Source organism: Suricata suricatta, chromosome 4 (genome assembly GCF_006229205.1).
Source record: "Suricata suricatta isolate VVHF042 chromosome 4, meerkat_22Aug2017_6uvM2_HiC, whole genome shotgun sequence".
NCBI lineage: Eukaryota > Metazoa > Chordata > Mammalia > Carnivora > Herpestidae > Suricata > Suricata suricatta.
In genome coordinates this window covers 56,526,884-56,553,985 of record NC_043703.1, presented here as the reverse complement: position 1 = coordinate 56,553,985, position 27,102 = coordinate 56,526,884, and the positions used below count along the sequence as shown (strand labels likewise).

The 27,102-nt window shown below is 36.2% G+C and overlaps 1 protein-coding gene across 1 annotated transcript; it reads right to left on the bottom strand.

The window, feature by feature from the left end:
* On the bottom strand, positions 1-27,102 carry ITM2B (integral membrane protein 2B). Its single transcript, XM_029936745.1, has 6 exons — positions 26,796-27,102; positions 5,686-5,814; positions 3,972-4,178; positions 2,392-2,502; positions 1,837-1,987; positions 1-733 (listed from the first exon to the last, which is right to left on the bottom strand). The coding sequence occupies exons 1-6, from the start codon at positions 26,910-26,912 to the stop codon at positions 648-650; spliced, it is 801 nt and encodes a 266-aa protein (XP_029792605.1). The 5' UTR covers positions 26,913-27,102; the 3' UTR covers positions 1-647.

The window sequence follows — 27,102 nt, the reverse complement described above, 5'->3', positions numbered from 1 at the left end:
TTTTAGTCAAACAACTTGGTGATATTTATATTCCATTGCACACATATGGGTTATACAAATTAGTAACACAAGTAATTTCTTAAATTCCAAACATTTTCTAAAATATTACAGCAGATGTCTAGGATATTAAAACATCAAGGTGGAAATCATACTCTAAGTAGTTAAATATGACACTGAAAATACTGCACATTTTAATTAGAGGAAAATTAAAATGTGTGCTCAAATGCTCTAACAAACTAAGTAGCAGGGCAGCTAACAACTACTAAATAAGTCACTGTGGTCCATTCTTACGTATGCATATATATGATTTTTCTTTAGATAACCCCTCCTCTGAAAAATGCATATTCAAACATAAAAATCAAAGAAATTCAAATTCTTCCTAACACATAAGATCTATGGTAAAGTGTATTATTATCTGTGACTTCATACAACTACCAATTCAAGATAAAAGACACCACACTTGGAAAGAAGAAAAGATTTTTTTAAAGGTAATGGTTTTAATTGAATTAATGAGATGAAAAGATAGTGAAGCCCTGTTTGCTACTTACATGAAAGAAGATCTTAAAAAATAATCACTGCACAAAATACAAAGGGTGGGGTTATGCTGCAACATTAAATTTTTCTCCAATAATGTTTCTCTTGACTGTTCAAGAACAAATTTCAGTTTCCACAGCAAATTTATTCTCAAAATGCCGAATTGTAACACAATTGCTGACTTCACGTTTCTGAATACCTGTTTGGGAGGGAAAAGTTTTAAAATTTCTGGTTATTTAGTAATTCATATTAATCTTCATAGTTATTATTTACATATACAGAAATATTATACTCTATATCCCATGAACGTCTACGGTTTGATTTTTTTAACACTGGAGAAAATAATCTGCCTCTCTTGTCTGAACTAAGTGCCTTAACAGATCTTAGTAACAATGATAATGCCACATATAAATTAATGACTTTGAATGTACTGTAAATGTTCTATATCTTGACTGTGGTGGTGATTTGTTGAAACTAAGAAGCGCACACTAAAGAGGGTAAATTTCATTATATGTGTAAGTCTGGCTTTTAAAAAAAAAAACATCAACTATCAAGATAATTTTAAAATTTAAGAAACCAAGCAGTAAGTTTCAGGTGACTCATCAGCTCAAGGTGAGAGAACATTATAAGGTGCTAACAAAAGCCAGGAAAACACTTTTACTAGGTGCCACAATCCCAAAGAAATCACACCACAGTGATTCAAGTGGCACTTCTTACTTTCTACAGCTTCATCACATGTACTTTCATTTTATTTTTACAAAGATCTTGAAAGGAAAGGGGATGATACTGTCATTCTTATTTTTCAGGTAAAAAAAAATTAAAGGCTAAATAATTTGGCAAAGCCACATTACTTGTGTCAATTCTCTTAATTCTTCAGCCAAATTCCCTTCTGCCTAAACTGACTGATTATCTTCAACGTGATCCAAAAGGCAAACTCTCTGTTTAGAAGCCAGATCCCTGAGCACACACCTGAGAGCTCCTCTAAAGGCCCTCTGGATAAGAATCTCATACAGTGTGACTGACCCAAACTGGCGGATGGAAGGCTGGACTGGGGGACTACATGGAACGGTGAGCTGATAGCACCTCAAGGCACTGCCACTTCACATTCACCTGTTCTATCTGAGAAGAGTGGGTTCAGAAGTTAGATGATTCTCTGGGAATCCAGAAACACTATACAGTGATACAATATAGTTTTCCTTTCTCACCTATATGATAACAGTATCAGCCTACATCTAAATCTAGGCTCAAACAATGAAGCAAAACAAACTTTCCGGCACCCACTTTAACAGTAAGAAGTATTACCTTTGATGGTTTCTCTGCGTTGCAGTTTGTAGGTTTCCTTGTCATGGCACAGTCGGTAAATAAAGAAACCCAGGTGATCGATGTTTTCAATGCGATCAGTGATAACCATGTGTTCATGAATCAAGTATGACTGAGGCAAATAGGTTCCAGCCTACGTTTGGAAAATATATTCTATAAATACCTCAAAACACACTGAACAGACGAGCAAATGTGTGGAACAGAGACTGACAAGCTACTTCCCACCATCTGTTTTTATAAATGAAGTTTTACTGCAGTACAGTCATGCCCATTTGTTTACAGATTGCCTGTGAGTTGAACAGTTTGCAAAGTCTACTATTGATTATCTGGCCTGTTAGGAAAACACATATATAGTTTAAGAAATTATATTCTATTTCAAAATATAAAAAGGAAAAACCCAAAACCATCCATCTTAATTCCTCTTTATAAAATTCTTAGCTGTATTTCCAGTAAGATGGGCACTTACAGGGTTAATATCTCAACCAGGAATTCTAAGATACGAGCGTTATTAATAAGAAATATTTGAACATTTTATACCTTTATATTAATAAGTAACTCCAGTAGGTTTCTGGGTGGCATAACAATGGAAGTGTTCAATGGAATCACATAGCACTTATCCAGATTAAGATCTAAATAGGCTGTGAGTTTCTGGAAAGAAAAAGATACATTTTCATTAGGTTAATATTTGCAACACAAATAGCAACTGATTTTTAAGAATAATTTGTACCATTAAAATGGGACGGCTTTAGACTGTGTAAATCACTTGCATTACAGGCAAATGAAGTATTTGGTGAAATAGGAACAGAAGGCAGTAACGAGAAAGGAAAAATTATCACTACTAGTAAACAAAATTCTTATCAGGGTTTTGTTTCTGTAAGTGATTAACAAAAAAATTATTAAAATTAACTGCAAATAAACTATCATCTGATAAAGAGATATAGTCAGTTTCCTCATGTGTAAACCCTAATGCCCTCAGAGGCATCCATCCATTACATACATGAAAGCATTAACTTCTGTCATATGCATCCAGAACATTACTAGTTACTACCATCCTTAGAGAAATTGAAATAAGTCAATTAAATGATTTTCCATGTTCTTGTGGTTCAGATGAGACTGGTCCATCTCATGGGATGGTTTTGAGGATTAACATAAGTTTAATCAAATCATGTAAACAGATTTCTAAGAGCTCAGTATTAGCTATTATTTACTATTTGCTTTGGATAGGCTTATTACCTTGTAGATATGTAATTTTTCAAACTACTTTATAAACATGCATTAGTTGTATTTATCAGGCATGAAATATTTGCAAAGCTAGCTTCAGCGATACGCCTAAATATTCAAACTGGCAGACATACATAGATGCAAAATCCACTGATAATATGTAAACTTCTGGATTTTTTAAGCAAACAAAACATTCTTGAGACAAAAAATATTGCGGGAATATAAGTATTAACTAGATATTAAATAGTATCATATTTTCATGTTCACTTTCTTAGATGTGATAAATGACAAGGTTATGTAGACGTTATATAGAAGGGAGAACAGTTCAAGTATCTAGGGGTCAAGTGTCAAATGTGAGAAAAGAAATTAAGAAAATGTGATAAAATTTTGGAAATAGGTGGAGGGCTTTGGATAGTCATTGTATTCTCACTTCATCTTTTCTATATTGCATAACAACAATCAAAATTAGGGGAAAATGTAAAATGAGAACTAAAAATAGATTAATAAAATGATACAGAACTAAAATTACTAGTATCTGAAAATGCTACACAGATATGGGAACGTGAATCACCTCTTAACCAGGAAAATGAGGCTACATAAGAAATAGCAGCAATTTACTAGCAAACAAGAAGCGGCCATAAGATGGGCCTTAAGGCAGACACAGCCAAAGGAAGAAAAGTTAACATGGGAGAAGGACAAGTTCATGGAGGGTCTGCTTCAGATAAAGCCCATCAAATGCTGTTATCTTGTAGGGCAGAAGAAACCCAAGCCCATTTTCTTTTTAAGTAAAAAGTAAACTCTAAATAGAATAAATCAGCAAATACTGAAATTAAAACTGCAAAAAGCATAAATTAAAGAATGTGCATTCTTTTTTCAGTTCTAGACACCTGGCTCACCTTGTTAAAATCATGAACAATGTTGGCAGGATCACTATCTGCAAATTCTGGGACAGGCACACTGATGAATTCAACCTCATCTTCCTCAAAGATCTTAATGTTTTCCTCAATTGTCTGGTAGCGAGCAGCTGGGGCATCTGCAGAAGGCTCGTTTAAGATGACATCATCTTTGATATACTTTATTCCACAGTAGTACACGTCATCTGGCTAGAGAGAGTTTAAACACTATTTCAGCAATTCAGAGGGAGACGGGTTTTTAAATGTAAGCATTACTTAAGCTGCCATCGGTATCTAAATAGCACTTTGCTTGCAAACTCTTACTTTTAGATGACAAGTCAGACAGTTTAATTACACAGTTAACACATTCTTTAAGATGGGGATCTGAAGTACTGTAAAAAAAAAAAATTGTTTCAGAAGGAGAAAAGTAGCTGATTTTTCCTTTACTTTGTATAGTCGACAAAAATAGAATATAAAAGCAAGTATTCATCTGGTGACAAGTAAATTTGAAGAACTATGTGGGCCTATTTCTACCTGTAGGCATGATTTTTATAAAAGAATACATTCAGAAATAAGTAATTATTTTCTGAAAGAATATACTTCTAAACTTTTTGATGTGATTCACAGATTAAATGATTTTTCTATTAGCCAAAAAAAGGAGTAGTTTTTCTATAATTTTTACAGGAATACAGGTAGTTGTGGTTTTTTCTTAAAATATATTACAATGAAGTGGGAAATAACAAGCAGCCTATGAGATTACAGCAATCACTATAAAGACTGTTTATTAAAAATCTACATAAAGGCTAGGGGCATATAACAAACACTATGTTAAGGCAAAAATATTTCTGGACAGGGAGCTGCCAACTGTTTCTTTTCTACATCAAATATACTTCCTGTAAAAAACAGCATTGAAAAAGATGACCAGTATTTCAGTAATGTCTATTAACACACAATTTTCTTGAATATTATAGAAAATGAGCATGAAATGTATACATCCTATAGCAGAATGTTTCATTATTTTAATAAAATCTACATGTCAACAGTTTCTCCAGATTTTAAAATGTTAAAAAATATAAACCTATGAAATTACTGCCAAGAGAAATAGATCACGAAACAGAGATCATAAATCATGATTATCAGAAGAAGAAAAATCTCGTGTCTTAACCCACTGGGATTATTATTAAACATTCTTATGTTATAAAACAATGTGCATCCTAAATTACTTCAACCTCACTGCTGAAGTCACACAATTCTTAAAGAGAAAACAAAAACTAGGAAAGTGGCAGAGAGATGTGGTGACAGTGAACTCAGGGCCCAAGAGCAAAGGCCTCTGTAGGGGAGTCCAAACTGGCTATCAAGTAATAGTCTATCAACATGACAACATCTGATGTCTGTATTTACTCAATTTGGCAATTAATAATATTATACCTTAGCCACTAATTATAGTACGAAAATGAAGGTTAGTCAATTTTGAAAAATCATCCAATAATCTATACTCTTTAGTCAATAACATTCCAAAGCAACACGATCCTGCTTTTAGTGACTGTCCAAAAAGCTCAGCAAACTTACATTCAGATTTTTCCATACAACTTTAAAATAGGACCACCACTCTGGCTAAAAACCACAGACAGAAAGTGCAGGCTTAGAACAAATTTAGGCCAATTTCCAAATACATGCAAAGGAAAGGCAAAAAAGTCTGTAGCATTTTCCCACTTACTTGAAGTGCAAAATATTTGTACAGGTATGCTCCTCCTAGAATGACACCTGCGAGCATAAATGCTAGTCCAAAGCACATGCACCAACACCAGGCTCTTCTCTGGCCAACTGGTACCACTTCATCTGGGTCCTAAAATATGAAAAAGACCAATAATGGTCAGTATCATATATCCAGTGAGAATCATAGAAAGGTCAGGACTGAAAGAAGCCTAAAAAGGATTATCATTTTATAAACAAAGATATAAAGACCAATGGACTCCGGTCTCTAATCAGTATCAACCCAGGAATTACTAGGCTGTGGTGCCAGGAATCACAACAATGCCTCTTGAGCTGAGCCATCAGTCTCTTGGGAGGGTTTTGCTTTCTGATTCTCAATACCTCTGCTATTCATACTTCTAGAACAATAACAAAGTCTATAATTTATATTTTCTGTGCACAACTTTTGGTGATTAAAATACCTTCTAACATTTAAAAATTCAGGAAAGGCTACATTACAACTTTGTCATGAACTATTATGCTGCTGAACCTTCAGTGTATATTACATTACACTATAAAATTATGTATTAGTCTGCTACAGATGGTTAATATTTCACACCAGGTATAAAGTCAATCCTAACAATACACAATAAAAAGTAACAGGAAAATAAAGGACAGAACAAATAACATGAAACAAATTTTCTAGACAATTGGTGTCTTAAAATATAGGACAAACTTATCCAGAAATAATCCCATAATCCCACTGCCCTACTATAAAAAAAATCCAGTTTGACAAATGTTTTGATTTTTAAGATAGAAGCAGTAGATAAATGAGGAAATATTAAACAGGAAAAAACTTATTAGAATTTTTTTAATGTTTTATTTATTTTTGAGACAGAGACAGAGCATGAGAGGGGGAGGGGGAGAGAGAGAGAGAGAGAGAGAGAGAGAGAGAGAGAGAGAGAGAGAGAGAGATACAGAATCTGAAGCAGGCTCTAGGCTCTGAGCTGTCAGCAAAGAGGCTGACGCGGGGCTCGAATCCACAAATGTGAGATTAGGACTTGAGCCGAAGTCGGACGCTCAACTAACTGAGCCACCCAGGCGCCCTTAGAATTTTTATTTTGATCCACTCAAGGAAATAATTTAGCCTCAGAAGGTCATCTGGGGTCACTACCACAGTCCTTTAAATATGCCCTTTGCCCTTCTAACTCAGTTACACTACTCTGTCACTTCAGATTTACAGCTAATTTCTGATCTGTACTTAGGTTCATGTCAAGGAGCTGACAAATGAGATTAGTTACTAGTGTTATCTAACTCATGGCTCAAGAAATATAGTACAGACAGCAAAAAAAAAAAAGCTCAAACTGACTTGAAACCTACATTAATAAAAGATGTTCTAGTCAGTATATATGTACAGCCTTTCAAATATATGACTCTGATCTTTACTTGGAAAACTCAATATAGGATGGATTAAGGGAGAAAGTAGACTTGATCCACACCTCTACAGATAGAGGGAATATAAATAAAAAGGAAGAAAAACTGTATGAACAGTGCTACATGATTGAAGCAGGAACACAGCTAAGAAAGAATGAAAGCTAAGGTTATGTTCCCAATGCTAAGATGAGGAATTTCAACCTGACACTACGGAGAAAAAGCCCAAACCCAGATGTCTTCGTCAGCCAAGAACAATGTAGAGCTAAACAGTGTGTGCCTAGGTTAACTGAGGTTTTAAACACAGAATTTAACAATGTAGAACAAATGCCTTATAACTTAAAGACTGGATCAAACACTGTGAGAGCATTACACTTTGCTGTAGTAGGTGAGCCTGTCCATGTACTGTACATATACTTAAGACAAGTGCACTACAAAATAGCATGTAAAAAGAATAAACCTAGGGTAATTTATCAAACCATGGAAGATACTCCATCTGTGAACAGAATGTTTTAAGAATTCCATGGAGTCATAAGGTATTATAAAACTTGAATGATAACGTCTAGTATATAAATATGTAAGGAGAGAATAAACAGTTCCTAGCATAATTAATTTTAGGGTGGAGACAGGGTGTGCCGGGGGGAGGGGGGGGGGATGAAAATGACAGATGGCAACAGTCATTTCCAAACATTTGGTATCAGCTGCTGAGACAGTCAAATGTGCGTACAACACCTACCCTAGTTTGGCAGACTCCCTTCTCTAGTAGCACAAAAATGAATATCCAAAGAGCATGGGCCAACACTTGTAAAAGAATATGCAGCCCCAACTGTCAAGTTGATGACAAATTTCCAGGCCTTTTGATACGTCATTTTTAACTGGTCAGCAAACAATAATTTTAAGAAATTATAAATGTCTAGTAGGTGCCAAAAACGGTGCTAGGCACTGGTGTATACAGCCTCTGCCAAGAAAGAGATTCATTCAGACCAGCCTGGAAAATAAATATACAAAGAGAACATAAACATGATATAGGTTCTAACGGAAGAATGTAGAGCATAGAAAAAGGGATGACAATGTTTGGAGTAGAGCTCCCAAAGGAAATAATACTAGAGTGGAATGTTGAAGAACAAATGCCCATTACCCACATGGAAGACAGAGTTAAAGGGCATTATATTTAGGGCAAAGAATGAATAAAATCATGGAGCCAGAATGCACAACATCTCCAAAGGCCACACATGCTACGTATGGCTAAGTGTCCAATATGGTGGGGAAGGTACAAGAACTAAGAATGGAGGAACACCTGGGTGGCTCAGTTGGTTAAGCATCCAACTCTTGATTTCAGCTCATGTCATGATATTACAGTTCATGAGCTTAAGCCCCACACCAGGCTCCACAATGACAGCATGGAGCCTCTTGGGATTCTCTCTCCCTCTCTCTGACCCTCTCCTGTCTGCACTCACATGCATGCCCCTTTTATCAAAATAAATAATAAACATTTTTTAAAAAGACATTAAAAAAAAAGAAAGATAACTGGGTGATCACAAAAGGCCTTTGTATATACCAATGCTATGGAGTATGGATTCTCATGTTCCCCTCAAAACGCTCATTTCTGGACTATGACCATAAAACAAAAAAAAGTCTCAAAGAATTTAACTTGTAAAATGCTTCACTTATCCACAGGTCATTTGTTCAGTCCTTCAGCAATGTGAATCACTTGATCAGAAACTAAGATGGGGCACCTTGGTGGCTCAGTTGTATAAGTCCAACTCTTGGTTTTGGTTCAGGTGATGATTACACAGTTCATGGGTTCAAGCCCTGTGTGGGGTTCTGTGCTGAAGGCAAAGCCTGCTTGGGATTCATTCTCTTTCCCTCTACCCCTCTCCAACCTGCTCCCTCTGTCTCTCTCTCAAAATAAATAAATTTAAAAAGAAAATCAGAAAATGGGGCACCTGAGTGGCTCAGTCAGTTAAATGTCCAACTTTGGCTCAGGTCATGATCTCACCACTTGTGAGTTCAAGCATTTGACTATGTTGACAGCTCAACACGGAGCCTAGAGCCTGCTTCAGATTCCGTCTCTCTCTCTCTCTTTCTCTCTCTCTCTCTCTCTCTCCCTCTGCCCCTCCCCTGCTCATGCGCTCTCTCTCTCTCTCTCTCAAAAGTAAATAAACATTAAAAACATTTTTTAATCAGAAACTAACGGTATTTGAATGGGTAAATTATAGATCCAAATCCACACACTACAGTCATGTACTTCCTAAAAGAGCTGTCAGATCTTCAAAGTCCATCTAACCTTTTTTTTCCTTTTAACTTCTAGTGATCATTTTCTACCTTGCATTAGAATAACTCACATACCAGATCTTCTCTCTCCCTACTAGGCTATAAGGTTCTTGTGAGTATCCATTCATATTCATTTTGCATTACTGGTAGCTCCAAGCCAAGTTCAGTACTTGGCAACAAATATTTGATGAGAGAATGAAATTTAGATTTGTTTTTAAAGCTTGGTTATTTACTTTTCTAATGACCCGTAAAAGTCACATCAGCAGCCAGCATGATAATGAAGGGTGGGGGCAACATAAGAATTCCTGACGCACAACAGATTGTGGCTATTTAGCAAAGAAAAGCGGCCCTAAGTACTTAGCCCAGTTCGACATTTATTAGGGACCTGTTATTTGCAATGTACTGTGCTAGAGATCCTGTGGGAAATTCAAATGTGATTAAGACATGGCTCATACCTTAAGCAATTTACAGTCAAAATTAACATTATTCATGACTGATAACTGACATTCCATATTACAATGAGTTATGGAGAAAGGATTAAAATATACTGAAGACAGAAAAAATTTTAATCTAAGTGATTATTAAAAGTGTATTTGAAATGATTGAATTAACACTAAAAAAAAACCACATATATGAAAATTTAAAAAAAACCCACGATCATCTCAAAACAGGCCAAAAGTGCATTTGACAAACTCCAACTCCTATTCATAATAAAATCTCTTTGCAAACTAGAAAGAGATAAAACTCTATTTTAATTTTTTAAATGTTTATTAGAGAGTGAGAGAGCAAGCAAGGGATGGTGAGAGAGAGAGGGAGACAGAATCCGAAACAGGCTCTGGGCTCCGAGCTGTCACCACAGAGAGGATGCAGGGTTCAAACTCACAAGCCATTGATTGAAATCATGACCTGAGCCAAAGTCAGACGTTTAACTGGTTGAGCCATCCAGGTGCCCCAAGAGGTAAATAAGGCTAATGATCAAAAACCCATAGTAAACCTCATATTTAATGGTGAAACTTCAGACCTATACCTAATGTGTCAAGTCAGAGAATTATGATGGCTGCCCACTAAAACTGAGTGTTTCCATTCAACATTATACTAGAGATCCTACCTAGTACACAACTGATAAGCACAAGAACAGATATAAAGATTACAAAAAACAATGTGAAACTATAGGGGCACCTGGGTGGCTCAGTCAGTTGAGTACCCGACTTCAGCTCAGGTCACGATCACACGATTTATAACGATTTAAAAGTTCAAGCCCCACATCAGGCTTACTGCTGTCAGCTTCAGATATTCTGTCCCGCTCTCTCTGCCCCTCCTCTGCTTGAGCTCTCTCAAAAATAAATAAATGCTAACAGAAAAGAAAGAATGCAAAACTACCATTATGTGTGTAAAGGATATCACTGTCTATAAAATCTAAGTAAAATAACTCAAACTAATTGAAGTTCAACAAGACTGCTGAACATCAGTAATTAAAAATCAACTGAGTCAAAGATTTATATATGTCACTAGTCATACCATCATTTCATAAGAGCCCCAAACTAGAAACAACACAAAAAACCACTAAATGAGGAATGGATAAATTGTGGTATATTCATATTGAATCTCAAAAATATGCTAATGAAACAAATCCAACAGATTACTTTTGCATGATTCCACTTTTAATGAAATTCTAGAAAAGGCAAATTTAAGTGACAAAAAGTTACTCAGTGGTTGCCATGGCCAAGTGCTGGTGAAGGGAAATTGAAGATATAGAAGGGAACTTTTCTTTTTTAAATTTTTTTAATGTTTTATTTATTTTTAATACAGAGAGAGAAAGAGCATGAGAGGGGGAGGGGCAGAGAGAGAAGGAGACACAGAACTGGAAGCAGGCTCCAGGCTCTGAGCTAGCTGTCAGCTCAGAGCCCGACGCAGGGCTCGAACCCACAAACGTGAGATCTGACCTGAGCCGAAGCTGGAGGCTTAACCGACTGAGCCACCCAGGCGCCCCAGAAGGGAACTTTTTAAGGCAATGGATATGCTTCATATCTTGATGGTGGGGGGACATACAACTTTATACAATTACCATAAATTCAGTCAAGTCATACACATAGAATGGGAAAATTTTATTACATGTAAATTATATTTCAATATGGAAAGTGAGGGGGTTTTCAAAAAAAGAAAAAAAAAAAAATCAACCAAGTTCCTATATACCAGGCAATAAAAAAGCCTAATGCTTTCCAAATGCTAGGGAACACGTACAATAATGGGAACTGAGAACTTTCGTATAGGTGCAGGTACAACTGCTTGGAGAACAATTTGGCAAAACTTAATAAAATTAAGTACACACACACACACACACACACACACACATACACACACACACACACACACACACACACACACCCCTCTGACCCAGCAATTCCATTCCTAGGAATATGGCCCTAGATAAAGTTTTATACATGTGCATAAAGATCTAAAAATGATTACTGCACAATGGTCAAGAAAAAAATTAGAAATAACCTACATGTCCATCATGCGAAGAATAAAGTATTTAGGTTCATACGATAATTAAAATCAACTCACATAGTTGATTTTGAGATAAATCTCAGAAACATAATGCCAAATTAAAAAAAAAAAGGCAAGTTGGATATTACCAGTATATGATATTTAAGACTTACAAACATATCAAATGGTACTACACATTCTCTGGTTTTCTATGCTTGGATTATTTCATAATTAAAGGACAACAACAACAACAAAAATCAACAAGAAAAAGGAACACACCATGAACAAGGGCTTCTTTGCCAGGGTATATAAGTTTACCTGGCCTAATTTAAAACGAGTCAGAGACACTTCCTCTCCTTGTACTGCAATAAAACTGGTGCACCTTAAATTATGCTGATAAGGTAAAAGAGCTCCCATAGGTGCTGTACAATTATCATCTCATTAATCTTCCTAAAAACCTCAAGTTTTTACCCCAGTTTATAAATGAAGACACTGAAGCACACGCTGGCCTATAATCATCCCTCCACAGTAGTATAGAAAGACAGTTTTTAGAAGCATTCTCCTTCTCTCACTGAACTAATTTCTGGTTCAAATAAATCTTATTGTCATATGATGAAGTAAAATTACTTAACCAATTATATTTTAAGCAAAATGAAGGGTAAATTCTGTTCTGGTACTTCAATTAGTTAAGAATTAGGTCACCTCAGTCAGTTCCCTAAGAGGCTTCAGTAAATTTGCTTCCATTATCAACTTAACTCAGACAAAACACAAGGGTTTTCTTATAATTTTTATACTGTTCCTATATTAACGAATCCTTCATATCCTCAGGCACTTTCATTTGATCCTTCTTTATAGGATGAATGAAGACACATTTTTTCCAAAGCTCCCACATATACTATTATGCAATTTATTATAGCAAATGCAGTAACAAAGCTTTAAGAACCAGAATACTAAAGAGGAAAACATCTTTTAGGGTTAAAAATTACATTACCATAGAAAGAAAAGAAAAGGAAAAGGAAAGAAGAAGAAAAAGAAAAGGGGCATAAAAATGCTTTAAATATAAAAACAAGACAGAAATACAGGCAAGAATCAATACAGTTTATTCAACTCAAAGTAGCATGAACTATTGAACCTGCAGAAATAGATCTGGTTACTTAGAAACATGTACATTTTTAAAACACATTTGGTAACATAGATAAATATAGAGTTACATAGGCCAGCTTCCCAGGGATGTGTTTGGCCTATATTCTATTTTCCAAAATACAGAATTAGCTGCCAACATTTTTTTTAAATCTAATGATTCAAATTTTTACAAATGAATTTCTCCTCAATGTTCCAGTTTTCTCAACTTCTCATCATTTTTCTCTCCAGTTGAAGACCAACATACAACATTCTTTTCTACTGAATTGCTTAGTTTTTAACCTTGATCTTCATTTCCTGCTCTGACTAGGCGTGCTTCTTTCTGAGAACCTAATTTTATAAAACAACCAGTGTAAACCATTCCTCATATAAAGGATTTTGACTTCTGAGTTTCAGACCGCATTATATGGTGAATAAAGAACCTTAATGCTTGGGGCGCCTGTGTGGTTCAGTCAATTGAGCATCCGACTCCTGATTTCAGCTCAGGTCATAATTTCAGAATCATGGGATCAAGCCCCAAGTCCAGACCCATGATAAACATAGAGCTTGCTTAAGAAATTCTCTCTCTCCCTCGCGCGCTCTCTCTCTCTCTCTTTTTCTCTCTGCCCCTCTCCCCTGCTCAGTCTCTCTAAAAAAAAAAATAAATAAAATTTAAAACTAAAAAAAAAAAAAGGGCTTACTGCTTTAAAGGACAGGAGGAATTCCAAACAATACATCTGAATATGGACGGCATCAGCACCCAAAGTGGGGACTGAGAAGAGCTGGAGGAGGAGAAGCCTAGAGAAAACCATGGACCACGGAGCTGCTGTTCTAGACAACTCCCAGTTCCCAGAAAATATAAAGACAGTGAGAATGACAACAGGCTACCTAACAGTTATAATACCATCTATATTCTGGAAAAAGCAAACTTTAGAAAGAGAAAATAGAGGAATGGAATGAGAGACAATTATGAAGTGGTATGAAAAGAACATTTAGGAATAAGGAAATGATTCCACATCTTGACTGTGATGATTATACATTTGTCAAAATTAACACAACCATATACCTAAAAAGGTTAAATTTTCAGCATGCAAATAAATATTCCAGTAAACTCAAATTCCACTCCTTTCCCAACTTATAAGGAACAGGACACGGTTTTTTCCTAAGACTCAAGTAAATAATACTAAAGAAGCTGGAAAAGATATAAACCTGTAAGAGAAGATAAAAAAGAAAAGACAGCAGAAAAAAAAGTCAAAATTTTGGAGGATGGGAAATTCCTGGACAAGTTTAACTTCTCTGAATCAATTATGTCATCATAAACATGGGTTAATAACACCACCTATCTTACACAGTTGTTGCAGGGATTAAATGAGGAAATATATCTGAAACATTTAGATCATGACTTGATAATGTAGTAAACAGTTAAGTGCTCAATTGATGATAGCTATTGTTATCCTGCCACCATCTAATTTAGCTAGGGAAGGTTAAACTGAAAGAAGTATTTACTGGGGTTGAAGCCAATACAAAGCAATCTACAGTAATACGGAAACAGCCAACTGGAAGAAAGTTTTACAGTACTGGAGGGGAAAATTAAATCACTTCTTATTCCAGCAAGAAGTCTAAAATGACAAAGCATTTTCCAAAAGTGCTTTCCTACTTATATTCTTAGAAGCACAAAAGTTACGTAGGTGATTGCTGCAGGAGATCACTGTTGTGAAGAATACCAGTACCACCCATTTACTATTTGTCTATGTTCCATTCACCCGACTCCTACATTGGTCTTCTTTTCTGGGGATTAAAGAATAAAATGACATGAGCCAGGGCACCTGGGTGGGTCAGTTGGTTGAGCGGCCAACTCTTGGTTTCATCTTAGGTCATGATCTCAGCATGATTCCTGAGTTCTGAGCTCCACTTAGGCTGGCCTAGGCCTTGGGATTCTCTCTCGCTCCCTCTCTCACTGCCTCTCGCCTGCTGGCATTCTCTTTCCTTCTAAATAAATAACACTTAAAAAAAAAGACATAATCCAGCAATCTGCCTATTATTTATAGCACTAATTACCAGATGTATATTCTGCTATATGAAGTACACAAAATATATGACTAAGAAGCTAAATTCTATAAAAATATCAAGCATTTGTTTGCATTTTGTCTTGTTCATTTAAATCAGCATCTGAATTATGCTTTCTCAAGTGACTTTTCAAGCAAGACTGCTACAATCTCAACTATGGTGATAAAGTGCACATGACAAATGTTGCATCTGGCACACAAAAAGGAAGAGTTTTCCAAGTGCTTGGCATTAGATGGATAATAAAGTTATTGCATTATTTTGTACTTGGACTAGAGAGAAGTTTAAAAAAGTGCAAAATTCATAGAAAATTACATCTACAAAACAGATTTTCATTAATGTCTTTTTTGTAAACAAATCCTACAATACATAAGCAGCAATAAACCAAAAAAAATTTTTTAAACCACTGCATAATAATTTAACTACTGTAAAAAGCTATGAAATCTGAACCAGACGACTGGCATTATATAAATTGGCACAGGATTAGGTTAAAAAAAAATAGGTCAGATCTTAAAAAAAAAAAATCTGGTTTTAAACACACAACTTAATCACTTTATATCATTATGGACAACCAGAGTATCTGACACAAAGCAAAATATTAACATAGGAATACCCTAAACATTTTCTATTCTTTTTTTTTTGAAGGCTAGGAGGCTTAGTAATTTTTAAACTCCTACAATAGTGTCTGGCCATGAAGTAGATGCTTCTGAAAACGTAATCAGTATAGTTTTCAGAAGGAAAAGATGTACTGATACCATGAAAGTTCATTTAGTCTAACATATCATTTTACAAATAAATATAATGAGGACCAAGAAGTTAAGTAAAATTATTTGTATAGTATTCCAAACTAATAAGGCCTGAATATCATTTCATTCCATGAACATCTTACGTAAGGAATAGCTTGGGGCTATTAGGTAAACCACCTGACTAAATAATAGCTTATGCAAATTAACTGAGAATAAGTTTAGTGACACGATGTCACAATCGGATAATCCTCATATCCAATCAGAAATTACTTAGCTTGAGTTTCTTCAGAATTCTATCATAATTTTACTTGAATTGTGCCACACTCATATTAAACACTATGTGATAACTACTAAAACAGTAGTATTGTATTTATTATGTTGAAAAATTAATATGATTTTTCTGTTGTTCAAATGACAAAGGACAGTAACAGGCAGTATTAAAATTGTATGTACATGAAGCAAAAACAACAAAGGAAAATAACTCAGGTTTATCAGCATATAGACATTTCAAAATAAATAGAAAGGCAAGATATTAATTAAAAATGACACCTAGGGAACCTGGGTAGCTCACTTGGTTAGGCATCTGACTCTTAGTTTCAGCTTAGGTCATGATCTCCCAGTTCATGAGTTCGAGCCCCACATTAGGCTCTGTGCTGACAGTGCAGAGCCTGCTTGGGATTCTCCATCTCCCTCTCTATGCCCCTTCCCAACTCGTTCTCTCTCTCTCTCAAAAATAAATAAAAAAAATTTTTAAATGGAACCTAAGTAGAGTAATAAAACTGCAAAGCAAAATCAGAAAGCTGATAGTGAGTGAGTTGTCTCTAAAATAACTCATGAAGGAGACAGTTTTAGAACTTTAAAGAGGGAAACCAGAAGATGCCTCATTCATCTTTCCAGGCCATCCTGTCTGACCTTAAAACTAGTGCTGATATGGGGCACCTAGCTAGCTCAAGTCAGAAAAGCATGGGACTCTCATCTCGGGGATCATGAGGTTGAGCCCTATGTTAGGTGTAAAGATTACTTTAAAAAAATAGTGCTGATAATGATGCAAATAATAATGGTTTCTGTCATTAGCTATTATTACCATAAAGTCCATTTTTAATATGAAAGGAAATACCTAATCAATCTGTAAAAATCTACCAAGACAGCAGAATTAAAAGTCTTATTATTGATTTCCAGTTAAACGATCGTTACTTCTTCCTGAAAGCTAACAGAGTAATATAAAGGGATAAGCAAATTAATAAACTGTAAGCCAGAAAATGGAAATGAATGACCTTGAACAAATTATCTCAATAAAAATTTTGAAAGCCAAAAGCCTATGGAAAAAATCTCAAACTTCTAGAGGGGAAAAAAAATTGGTCATGTATAAAGAACCAGGAATCAGAATGGCATCAGACCAGAAGTTAATGCATCAATGCCATCAAAATGCTGAAAGAATATTGCTAACTTAGAATTTTATACCCAAATAAATGATCAATTATCAATTAAATGTGAGGATAAAGATTCTTAGACAAGCAAAGTTTTTTAAAAACCTGATTTCAGACACTTTTTCTCAGATTCATAAAACTGCATATCCAACACAGAATAAAGACAAAGGCAATTCAATTCCAAGATAATAACTATTCCTGTACATCTGTATAGAAACATGGCCAGAGTACCACCAGTCTGGATGGCCAAGGGTGAAAACTGACAAGTGGAATACCACTCATGCTCTGTCTCTCTATCTCAAAAACAAACAAACATTAAAAAAAATCAAGAGATACTAAAAAAATTTTGTATGAGAATGTAAATAGGTGTAAATAATGTTTATGTCAATTACAATAAAAGCAAGGAATATCAATTTAACCAGAAATTACTATAACTCTACCTTAAGAACAGGTAACATGGTAATATGTAGAAAAGGCTAAATATTCACTTTCCATATTAGGAAGCCAGTAGGTGATAGCTAAAACTGCAAAAAAATACACACAAAACAAAAATCATGAATAGCAGCATAAGCAAATATAGATAGCAGTTTTCCAAATGTGGTCTAGGGACCCTCTTTTAGGGGTTCCACAAGGTCAAAACTATTCTCATTAAAAAAAAAAAAAAAACCAAGACACTGTTTTTTTTCACTCTCACTCTCTGACTAGTGTACAGTAAACTTTTCCAGAAGCTGAATGTGTGAGAGCACAATAAACTAACCACAGCAGCTGATGTGAGAAGCAGCTATTATTAATAGTCTCCTACTAAGCTATTCAGTAGAGTATTGCAAAAATGTAAAAGTGTTGCCCTTAATCTTCTTAAAAATTTCTGGTTATTTTATACTAAATGTTGATTAACTTGAATACAAATTTTAAAAAATTCTGGCTATTTGGAAAATTTTAGTATTCATAAAATTGTCATTTATGATAATGCATTATAGGTTTATTACTATTATATTAATACTGTCTTAATTTCTAATATAGTAAATATCAATAGATATAACCTGCATAAATAAAGCTCTTTGGGATCCTCAACAATTTTTAAGAGTACAAAAAACAGTCCTGAGACCAGAAAGTGTAAGAACCACTGATTTATAGAAATATGGAGCTAGGATCATCATATACGGGTGGGCAGATTGTTCTGAGTACAAGAATACCAGCCTGAAGAGATCAGTGGAGCCACAATCCAGCCTGTGCTCTGCTCACTGAAACCACAGAGGGAACCCTTTTCTAGAAATTTGCAAAAAGGCAAGGTGTAGCCTAGTGGCCACTCAGACAATGAAAGACCATAAGAAGCCAGACTAAACCCAATGGTCTCAAATTAATCTTCCAAGATAGAAATTAGAACAGAGGTTGCCTCTGAGAGGAGAGGAGGAGACTCTACAAGGACATGAGACATTTGTGAGTTGATAGCAACATTCTATCTTAATTGGGCTGTTATTCAGGTGCATACATTTAAAATTATGTAACTGTACACTCAAAACCTGCATTGTATTGTATATAATTATAGCATGATTTTTAAAAAGTGGTTTCCTCTGTGACAAGGCAGGACTATTTGCATTTTAAAACTATTACTTGGTAAAACCCAAAATAAAATTTATAAAATTCTACTAATATCCTTTATGTAATGGAGAAATACCCACTTTTATATGAAAATAGATACAACTACTGAATGCTAAGGGTTATAGAAAGGAATCCTCACCAGAATACCTTGGAGAGAGTGATTTAATAACAATATTGATATATAACTGACATAAGACATAGGGATAAACAATAATGGTAAACACAAGAAGTAATACACCAGAACAAGAATGATGAGGGAGAAAAGTGGGACCTTATTTTAATAGGTAGGGATGGAGGAAATGCATTAACATTTAACTAGCTTCTATGTAGCAGGCACTGTTAATTTTATCCCAACAACATGCTAGAAGGCTGGGGTCGCCACACTGTTCTACAAAGGAAGGAACTGAGACTTGGGGAGGTTTCCTGACTTGTGCAAGTTACCACATCCAGGTTACAACATCACCCTATCTGAAACTGGCTTTAGGTTTGTGGCACTGGTCTATAAAAAAACAAAACTGAAATTAATAACTGCCCTGCTTCATTAACTTTACTTCTACCTTAAATCTTCTACTTCGAGAAATCTTTAAGGGAAGTTTCCTTAAAACAAGTGACATATACAAAGCGGAATCAGAGCAAAACAGGAGAACTAGAAAGATGCTACATCTGGTCTCACATCACACAGCTGTTTAATCTGAGGAATGCTAAATCCTGTGACAGTTTTAGTTGTAAGTAAAGTAATGGTGGCAGTTAACAGCAGCAGCTAATGTCTATTGAGTCTTACTCTCATTCTATTCCAGGCACAGTGATGTACTTTTTACAGATTATCATACTCCCAATTTTGCAGAAGAAGACAATGAGACACAGAGAGCTGAAGTATCACAGTGAGGGGTAGAGATAGGACTTAAATCCTAAAGTAGAACTGCCTAGTCTGAGTTCTCAGTAAGTAGACCGAATGGCTTCCTGAACTGTACCGCTCTACTGAGTGCACAAGGGAGAAACTGGTTGATTTCCCCCCCAACTATTTAAAAATATGAAAGTAATTCTTAGCTAATGGGCCATACAAAAATAGGCAGCAGGCCACATTTGAACACATGCACCATAATTGGCCATGCCTGCTGTCCACTGTAAAGGAGACTAAAACAGTGGCCCATGTCAAGCCATCAGTTCTTGCCTGAAATTCCTGTATTAATTAGTTGTTAATATTTAGAAGTCAGGTTTCAAATAAAAACCCTGATTCTACCTTGCCTTTAGAAACTGGAGAATCAAACAACACTGGATCCTTTTTTTTTTTTAATGAAAATGAAGAATATTGTACTTGTTTAATAGGTAAAAAGCCCAGCTTCACTAATTCGTTTGCTTGGGCCAGGGGGCATGGAGTTTGTGATCTCTGCTTAAAAGGTCTATCACTGCCCCAGCTAATACTGATGACTCGCTTGGGAAATGTTCTTGGCAGTAGGAAGAAAGCAAGGAAAAAAATAAATTTAAGGAGAATGCTATAAAATGAAAGCTAAAAACCTATTGAGTAGTATATATAGCAGAAGAGAAATGCTAGAAAGCTTGGCTGAGAAAATGAATTTTAAGAACTGCGGATGCAGACAGACTGACTCTGGAAATCATTTTCCCAGCACAAAGCTGGGTCTTCTTTTAGATGTTACAGTGATCCAAGTAATTTACGTAATGAAACTCACCTTTTTGGTTTTTATATTAAATAATTTTAAACATAATGATCATATTTAAACCAAAGAAAACAATTCAAGATTTAGGCTTTAATCTTAACACATCCTGCAAAACGGACAAAATTTTTTTAAATTTTCATTTTTGAGAGAGACAGAGCAGGGAAGGGGCCGAGAGAGGGAGACAGAAAATCTGAAGCAAGCTCCACACTGACAGCAGAGAGCTTCATGCAGGTTTGAACCCTGGAAGTGCGAGATCCTGACCTGAGCTAAAGTCGGACACTTAACGGACTGAGCCATTCAGGTGCCCCCAAACAGACAAGTTTTTAAAAATAATTTTGGCAGGGGGCACCTGGACGGCTCAGTTGGTTAAAGTCCAACTCTTTGATAAGCCCTGATCAGGCTCTGCATTGACAGCACAAAGCCTGCTTGAGATTTTCTTTCTCTCTCTCTACCCCTCTCCTACTTGAGCCCATGTGCACATGTACCCATAAAGAGTTCTCTCTCAAATAGAAAATAATAAGAAGTATGTTGGCATTAAAACAAACTTCCAAATATACAAAAACCCTTTAAAACTTCATTTCTTAAAGTATGAAATTCAACTATGCCAAAAAAGGTCTATGCAAACACTTTTAAATCTCCAATATTAAATATCATAATTAGTGTCTATTTCCCAAATAAAGTTCTTAGATATTTTAACTTGAAAATGTTCAGGCATTTATGCAAATTTTATTTCAACATTAATTTCTCTTTTGATACACACACACACATTAGATCTAAGTCCTATAATTACTGCTGGACCCTTATCAACATTAAAAGATAATACATTAAATGAAAAATTAGAATATCCCTCTTATCATATAAACAAGAATACTTTTTCATTTCTGTAACTCAAGGTTAAAATTCTTCTGCATAACAAAGCCTATGTTTCATTCTTAATTGATTTTTCCCCAAATGGTAGAATTACAGAAATACATTATAAAGTTCTTTTTTGCCTTCAAATCAGTTAAAAAGCTTTAAAAAAATCTTCAACTATTTAAAATAATTTTGTTCATGCACTTGTTAGTAACACATAAAAGAGGATTATATTACCGATAACTTTAAAGCTATTAAAAATATGTATCATAAATACTAATTAAAGGGGATAATCAAAACTAAATGAGTTTTAATTATGTTTGTAGGGTCGTATCTGTAATAAAATTTCTAATTACCAAGTTTTAGTCATCTACCCTATAAAAGACATTCATTGTTAAGTTTTGTACAAAGAAAATGAGAGAGCCAGGAAATAACTTTACACATAAACTACTCCAAATAGTTCCAGTGTAACTATTTTCTATATCATTTTGACAAAAACCACCTAATTTGAGAAATTCAGAACTGTCAAATCCTGTACTAAAATAGGCAGGAATTATGATCTGAAAAGTCTTTTGATGGCAAAGTCCTTAACTCCTACAGTCTAAGCTCTAATAAAAATTGTCAAGTTTACCTATAAAGTACCTAAAGTTTGCCTAAAACGTTTAGGAGGATGAATTCTTCAATTCTATATTTGAAAAGGCATAAATATTTTCTGGATCTTCTTCTATTAACACTCTGATATACAAAGCAGTTCAAGTAGCTTTAGTTGTAATATGAATTCAGAAAGTATTCCTTTTTGGAAAAAGAAATGCCTTTTAAATAGGCATTGTAGATATTTAAGTTATGATATAAAAGGAGAGAAATAAAATGTCCCAGAATTATTACTTACTACATTTTGAAATGACATTTAAAGTTTAAACCAAGTCCAGCTTTAGTAACATATAATGAAAACTTTATAAGTTAAATTCTAAATCAACTATAACTAAGCCTTGCCACATGTCCTAAGAGATATTTCTGGTTTAAAAAAAAAAATACTTCTATTCACTTAACCCTCTTACGTGGCAGAGCTGAATTCTGTAACATCTTATGGGCTTATCATTTTGCTAAGGATAGTATCCTTGCTTCAGTTTAGTCCAGAAAAAATATGTTTAAGGTGACACGTGAAGACCCCAGGCAGGTAATCTGTCCTCCAAATGCACAATATGTAACCCTGTCCACCCTCTGCAGTAGCACAAGCAATCGGAGGCAAGTGGGGGGAAGGGTCAGGTCCTGCCAAGTCCTGTGGTATACACAGGGGCAATTAATTTATCTCCCAGTATTAAACCCTCACACTTCAACTATCAATAAATACCTCTAGGAGAACCAAAATGTATGGACTGTAAAGGTTTTATTGGTCACTGTTTACAAACTCTAAATTACACAAGTAGGTAATGATATGTAGATTCTTTAAAAAGAACGAATCTCCCAATCTCTAAAGGTCAACACATTTCAGTAAATGTCATATATTTTATGTTCCTCCTTCCCCTTCACCCCCACCAAAAAACCAAAAACCAACCACCATGACCACAAAACTAAATTATCAAACACATTAGTCCTATTTATGCATACAGGAAATACCAGAAAGAGCAAAGAACTAAGTCCAAAGCCATTCTGTAATATGTAACTCAGAACTTAACTGGGGTAGTAGTCCTGCACTTTTTCCTCCCACTTCCATCCTGCCCCATCTTCTCTCCTACATAAGCCCTTTCATTTTCTCTCCCTTTTACGTCTAGAACTACGATGCAGGGTATTTTTCAGCAGTACAGCTGCAGAGATACCTATGAAGCAAATTTAAGCTTTTTGAGTTTTAATGTTGGGAAAAGTGCTTCATCACTAGGCATTACAAAAAAAAAGCTGTTACCAACTATTGCTCCAAAACAAGGTAATCCAAAGGGTGCCTGGGTGGCTCAGTTGGCTGAGTGTCTGACTCTTGATTTCTGCTCAGGTCATAATCACAGGGTCATAAGATTGAGCCTTGCATCTGGCTCTAAGCTGAGAGTGGAGCCTGCTTAAGATTTCCTCTCTCTCTCTCTCTCTCTCTCTCTCTCTCTCTCTCTCTCTCTCTCCCCCTCTCCCTCTCCCTCTTTTCCCCTTCTGCCCCTCTCCCTTGCTCATGTATGCATACATAGTGAGGTAACCCAAAATAAAAATCTATTACATAATACGTTGGTCGACTTCTTTTCTCTTTGACCCATTGCTACTTACTACAAAGAAGGAATGTAACATGTTAAACATGGGGAAGAAGAAAGAGCACAGTCTGGTTAGGGTGAGGAGGTAGTTGTTATTTTTCACAATTAAAACAATTTAATTCCTGCCTAATATAATATGCAATCCTAACATCTTCATCAAATTGTAAAACCAGAAGAGTCATTATAGACCATGTAGTCGTACCCTCTCATCACACAGATAAAGGATAAAGAAAAGGAAAAACTTACGCCCAAGCTCAAGCAGTTATGTAAAAGCAAAACTAGGACTTCTGACTCAGTACATTAAGTATTTTCTTTGAGATTTGCACAGATATAACAGTTTCCCAAAGCTCAGTTATAGACACAAACATAAGAGAATGAATTGCTGCCTATAACATATGCATATAATTTCAAATTCACCTGTTACACGGAACAGAGCTCATACTCTGCTATTTCTGTATCTCTGAGCGTTGATCCAGTTGGGACAGGCAGAGGAAGGTGAAAAATTAAAGGGAAAATGTAGGGAAAGAATAGTAAATAGCAAGCTAGTTCAGATAATCAATAGACACGCCTGTTGGGAGTTGACAGCTTCTGAAAAGACAAGACTGAAAAATGAGACAATGGAACCTGCAACAGGAAAAGAACTAAAGAAATAGCAAAAGACAGAAGCAACATTAAAGTACTGAAATGTATGTTACATAAGACAGATCAGCATTTTCAGTGATAGAGAGAGATCAGAATTCTTTGGTAGATTCTAAACTCACAGAATCTGCATTTTTTAACCAGAATCCAAAATGACATCAGGAAAGGTGACCTTTAACTATACATTTTGAGAAACAATGTCTTTTGGACATTGTGGTCCAAGAGGGTTTAAAGGTATTAAAAATGTCTTGTTCAGGAGTTCTGGTCCATAATTAGCTTTCTTTGATTCTCTCAACCAACCAGGCAGGAAGTGGTGTGGGGGGGGGGGAGGCTGATTCTGTGCAGAATCCAGGCAGTCAAACTCAGTGGTTACCATAAAGTCACACCAAGGAGCTAGAGCGCATTATGTAACCACAGCCCAAACTAAGATGCAGATCAGAAGTTCTTTCACAATGTCTATTACTAAGCAAAGTCTTCATTTACCGTTAAGTGACTGATTATAAGGATTCTACTTTCAATGTAGAGCAATATTTTGTCACTCACTGAAGAAAGGAAGTCTTTGAGCTTATTTGCTAGAAAAAGAATTAGTCATTTTTTTTAACCTGCCTATTCATCGCGAACTGCTGTGTGGTTACAAAGGAATCCTCTGACCCTCACAGCTTAGTTCCACTATTTCTATTTGGATATAGGATCTTAGAAAATAGAAAGAAAATAGAAAACAAAGCACAGAGCTACCAGTGGCTACTTTTTCACAACTGCTGTGAAAACAAAATTAGCCTATGGTGAAACTGTGAGAAATTCTAAGAATTTGGAAACAAGATTAACATTTCAGAAATGACAGAAAATGTTAAAAGTCAGATTTAAAGCTGCCTACCAAAATTAATTCTGACTTCTATCTAGAGTTTCAAATCTCCTTCAACACAGAGAAACCGAGAAAAACTCTCTGAAGTGACATCACCTCATATTTAACCCCTCCCTTTTTTTAAATGGGAGGAATTATATTTACTTACAGGGTTTTAAAAAGATACATAATCCAATTAAATCTCTATATGTATGTGAGACTGTTATGACAGGGCCCTTGATAATCTATTTTAGGTACAATGACTCTTAGATAAACACAGAGCTAAGATAATAATTTGCTACTGGAATTATCCTCTGTGCATTACAAACATTTTCCTTTAAGACCAAGACTGTTTGCATGGATTCAGAAAAACAATACCAATACCAAAAACTCCTATTCCTTTTAGGGAATCAGTTCACTGTTCCTATTTCAAGGCAAGGCAGTCATTTAAAAATCAACCCCTGATGTTTTTGTTTTTAACTAGAACATTTCCAGAAAAATAAGTACAGGCACATCCAGATTCACATAACCTCAAATTTTTTAGGGTATGTCAGTGCTATATTTTTCAATAGTAACTTTCACTAAACCATACAAAAGATAACACATTACTCATACCTGCACACAATTATTGGGCTTTTTTTTAAAGTTAAAACTAAGTGTGCCCTACTGATAACAGGTCTTGAAAAAACTTGGAAAATGCTAGGAAAAAGTAAGTTGTGCAGCCTAAGATAAGTTCTACATTTAATTTCTACAGGATTGAATTTTTGCAGCCTAAAGAATATCTCATAGAAAATAGGCTACGAGCTTTTTTTTTTAACTTCTGAGACAATTACAATCATATTATAAATGAATTATTATTCAGCTAAAAGCTACCACAACTATGGTCTCAGTTCTGATTTTTAATTAGGACTAAAAAGGGGAATTATGCGAAATAAAGGATAATTTTATAAGGGACGTGGACAAGTTTCGCCCGTTTAGTTTCACTTAGCGTAAGGGGGTCCTCATAAAGACGCTTACGTAATTTAAAAACCAGTTGTCGGTTTTACACTAACATGTACATAGTAATTATGGATCTTTACCAGGAATATTTGATTTAACTATAAAATCAATAACCAAAGGCTACTCTGAAAAGATCGTCACTTCGCTTTCTCCCGACACCCGCTCCTCAGCCCCCCACTCCAGACCCCAAAGTGAAGTTCACCTGCCAATACCGAAGGGCCGTGGAAAAAGGAGGTAAAGAAAATGCTTTTAAAATTACGAGGCTCACAGCAGCTGGACTTAGTCCAAGTGCTGTTCAGCCTGGAAACGAAAGTAGGAAGCAACAGAGGTTTAGGCTTGTAATGATGTCAGCCATTTTAGGCACATTATTTACACTGGGAGGAAGTGCCAAACTCTGTTGTTGTTTTTGTTGTTTTGCATGTCGCCGCTGGTCCCCAGGTGGAACGAACCCCGTCCCGACAACCCGCACCTCCCCCCGACTGCACAGCGACCGTGAACTCGGCACAATTCATCGATCCCTCTCTCCAGGCCTCGAAAGCCCCCGATCCCGAGTTAAGGACCGATTCCTGCACACGCACTTTCTTACAAAGGAGAAGCTGCGGCCGGACAAGAAAGGAGGGCAGCCTCAGGAGAGCCCGGGGACCCTCGCCCGCACCCCCCGCGCCACCGCGGCGCGCAGAGCCGTCAGGGGCCCCGCGCAGCCCTACTGGCCCGGTCGAGCGCCCAGTCCCCCGACCTCCCCGGCCCTCGGACCTTGCAGTCTACCGCGACAGCGTCGGGCGGGATGATGAGTGCCTCCTCGCCGCACTTGGGATCGTCCTTCTTGGCCTCCTTCTGGGCCAGAGCCGAGTTGAATGTCACCTTCACCATGGCGCGGCCTGGGACGCCCTCGGAGGGCGAGGGCGAGCTCGAGGCGAGGGCTGAGGGCTCCTGGCTCCGGCTGCAGCCTCCTCGGCCGGGAGCGGTTCAGCGACGGCAGACGTAAGGCGAGCGGCTCCGCGGCTGCTGAGGCGGCTATTGCGGCAGCGCTCCCGCAGCCTCACAGCTCCCGGGCGAGGGC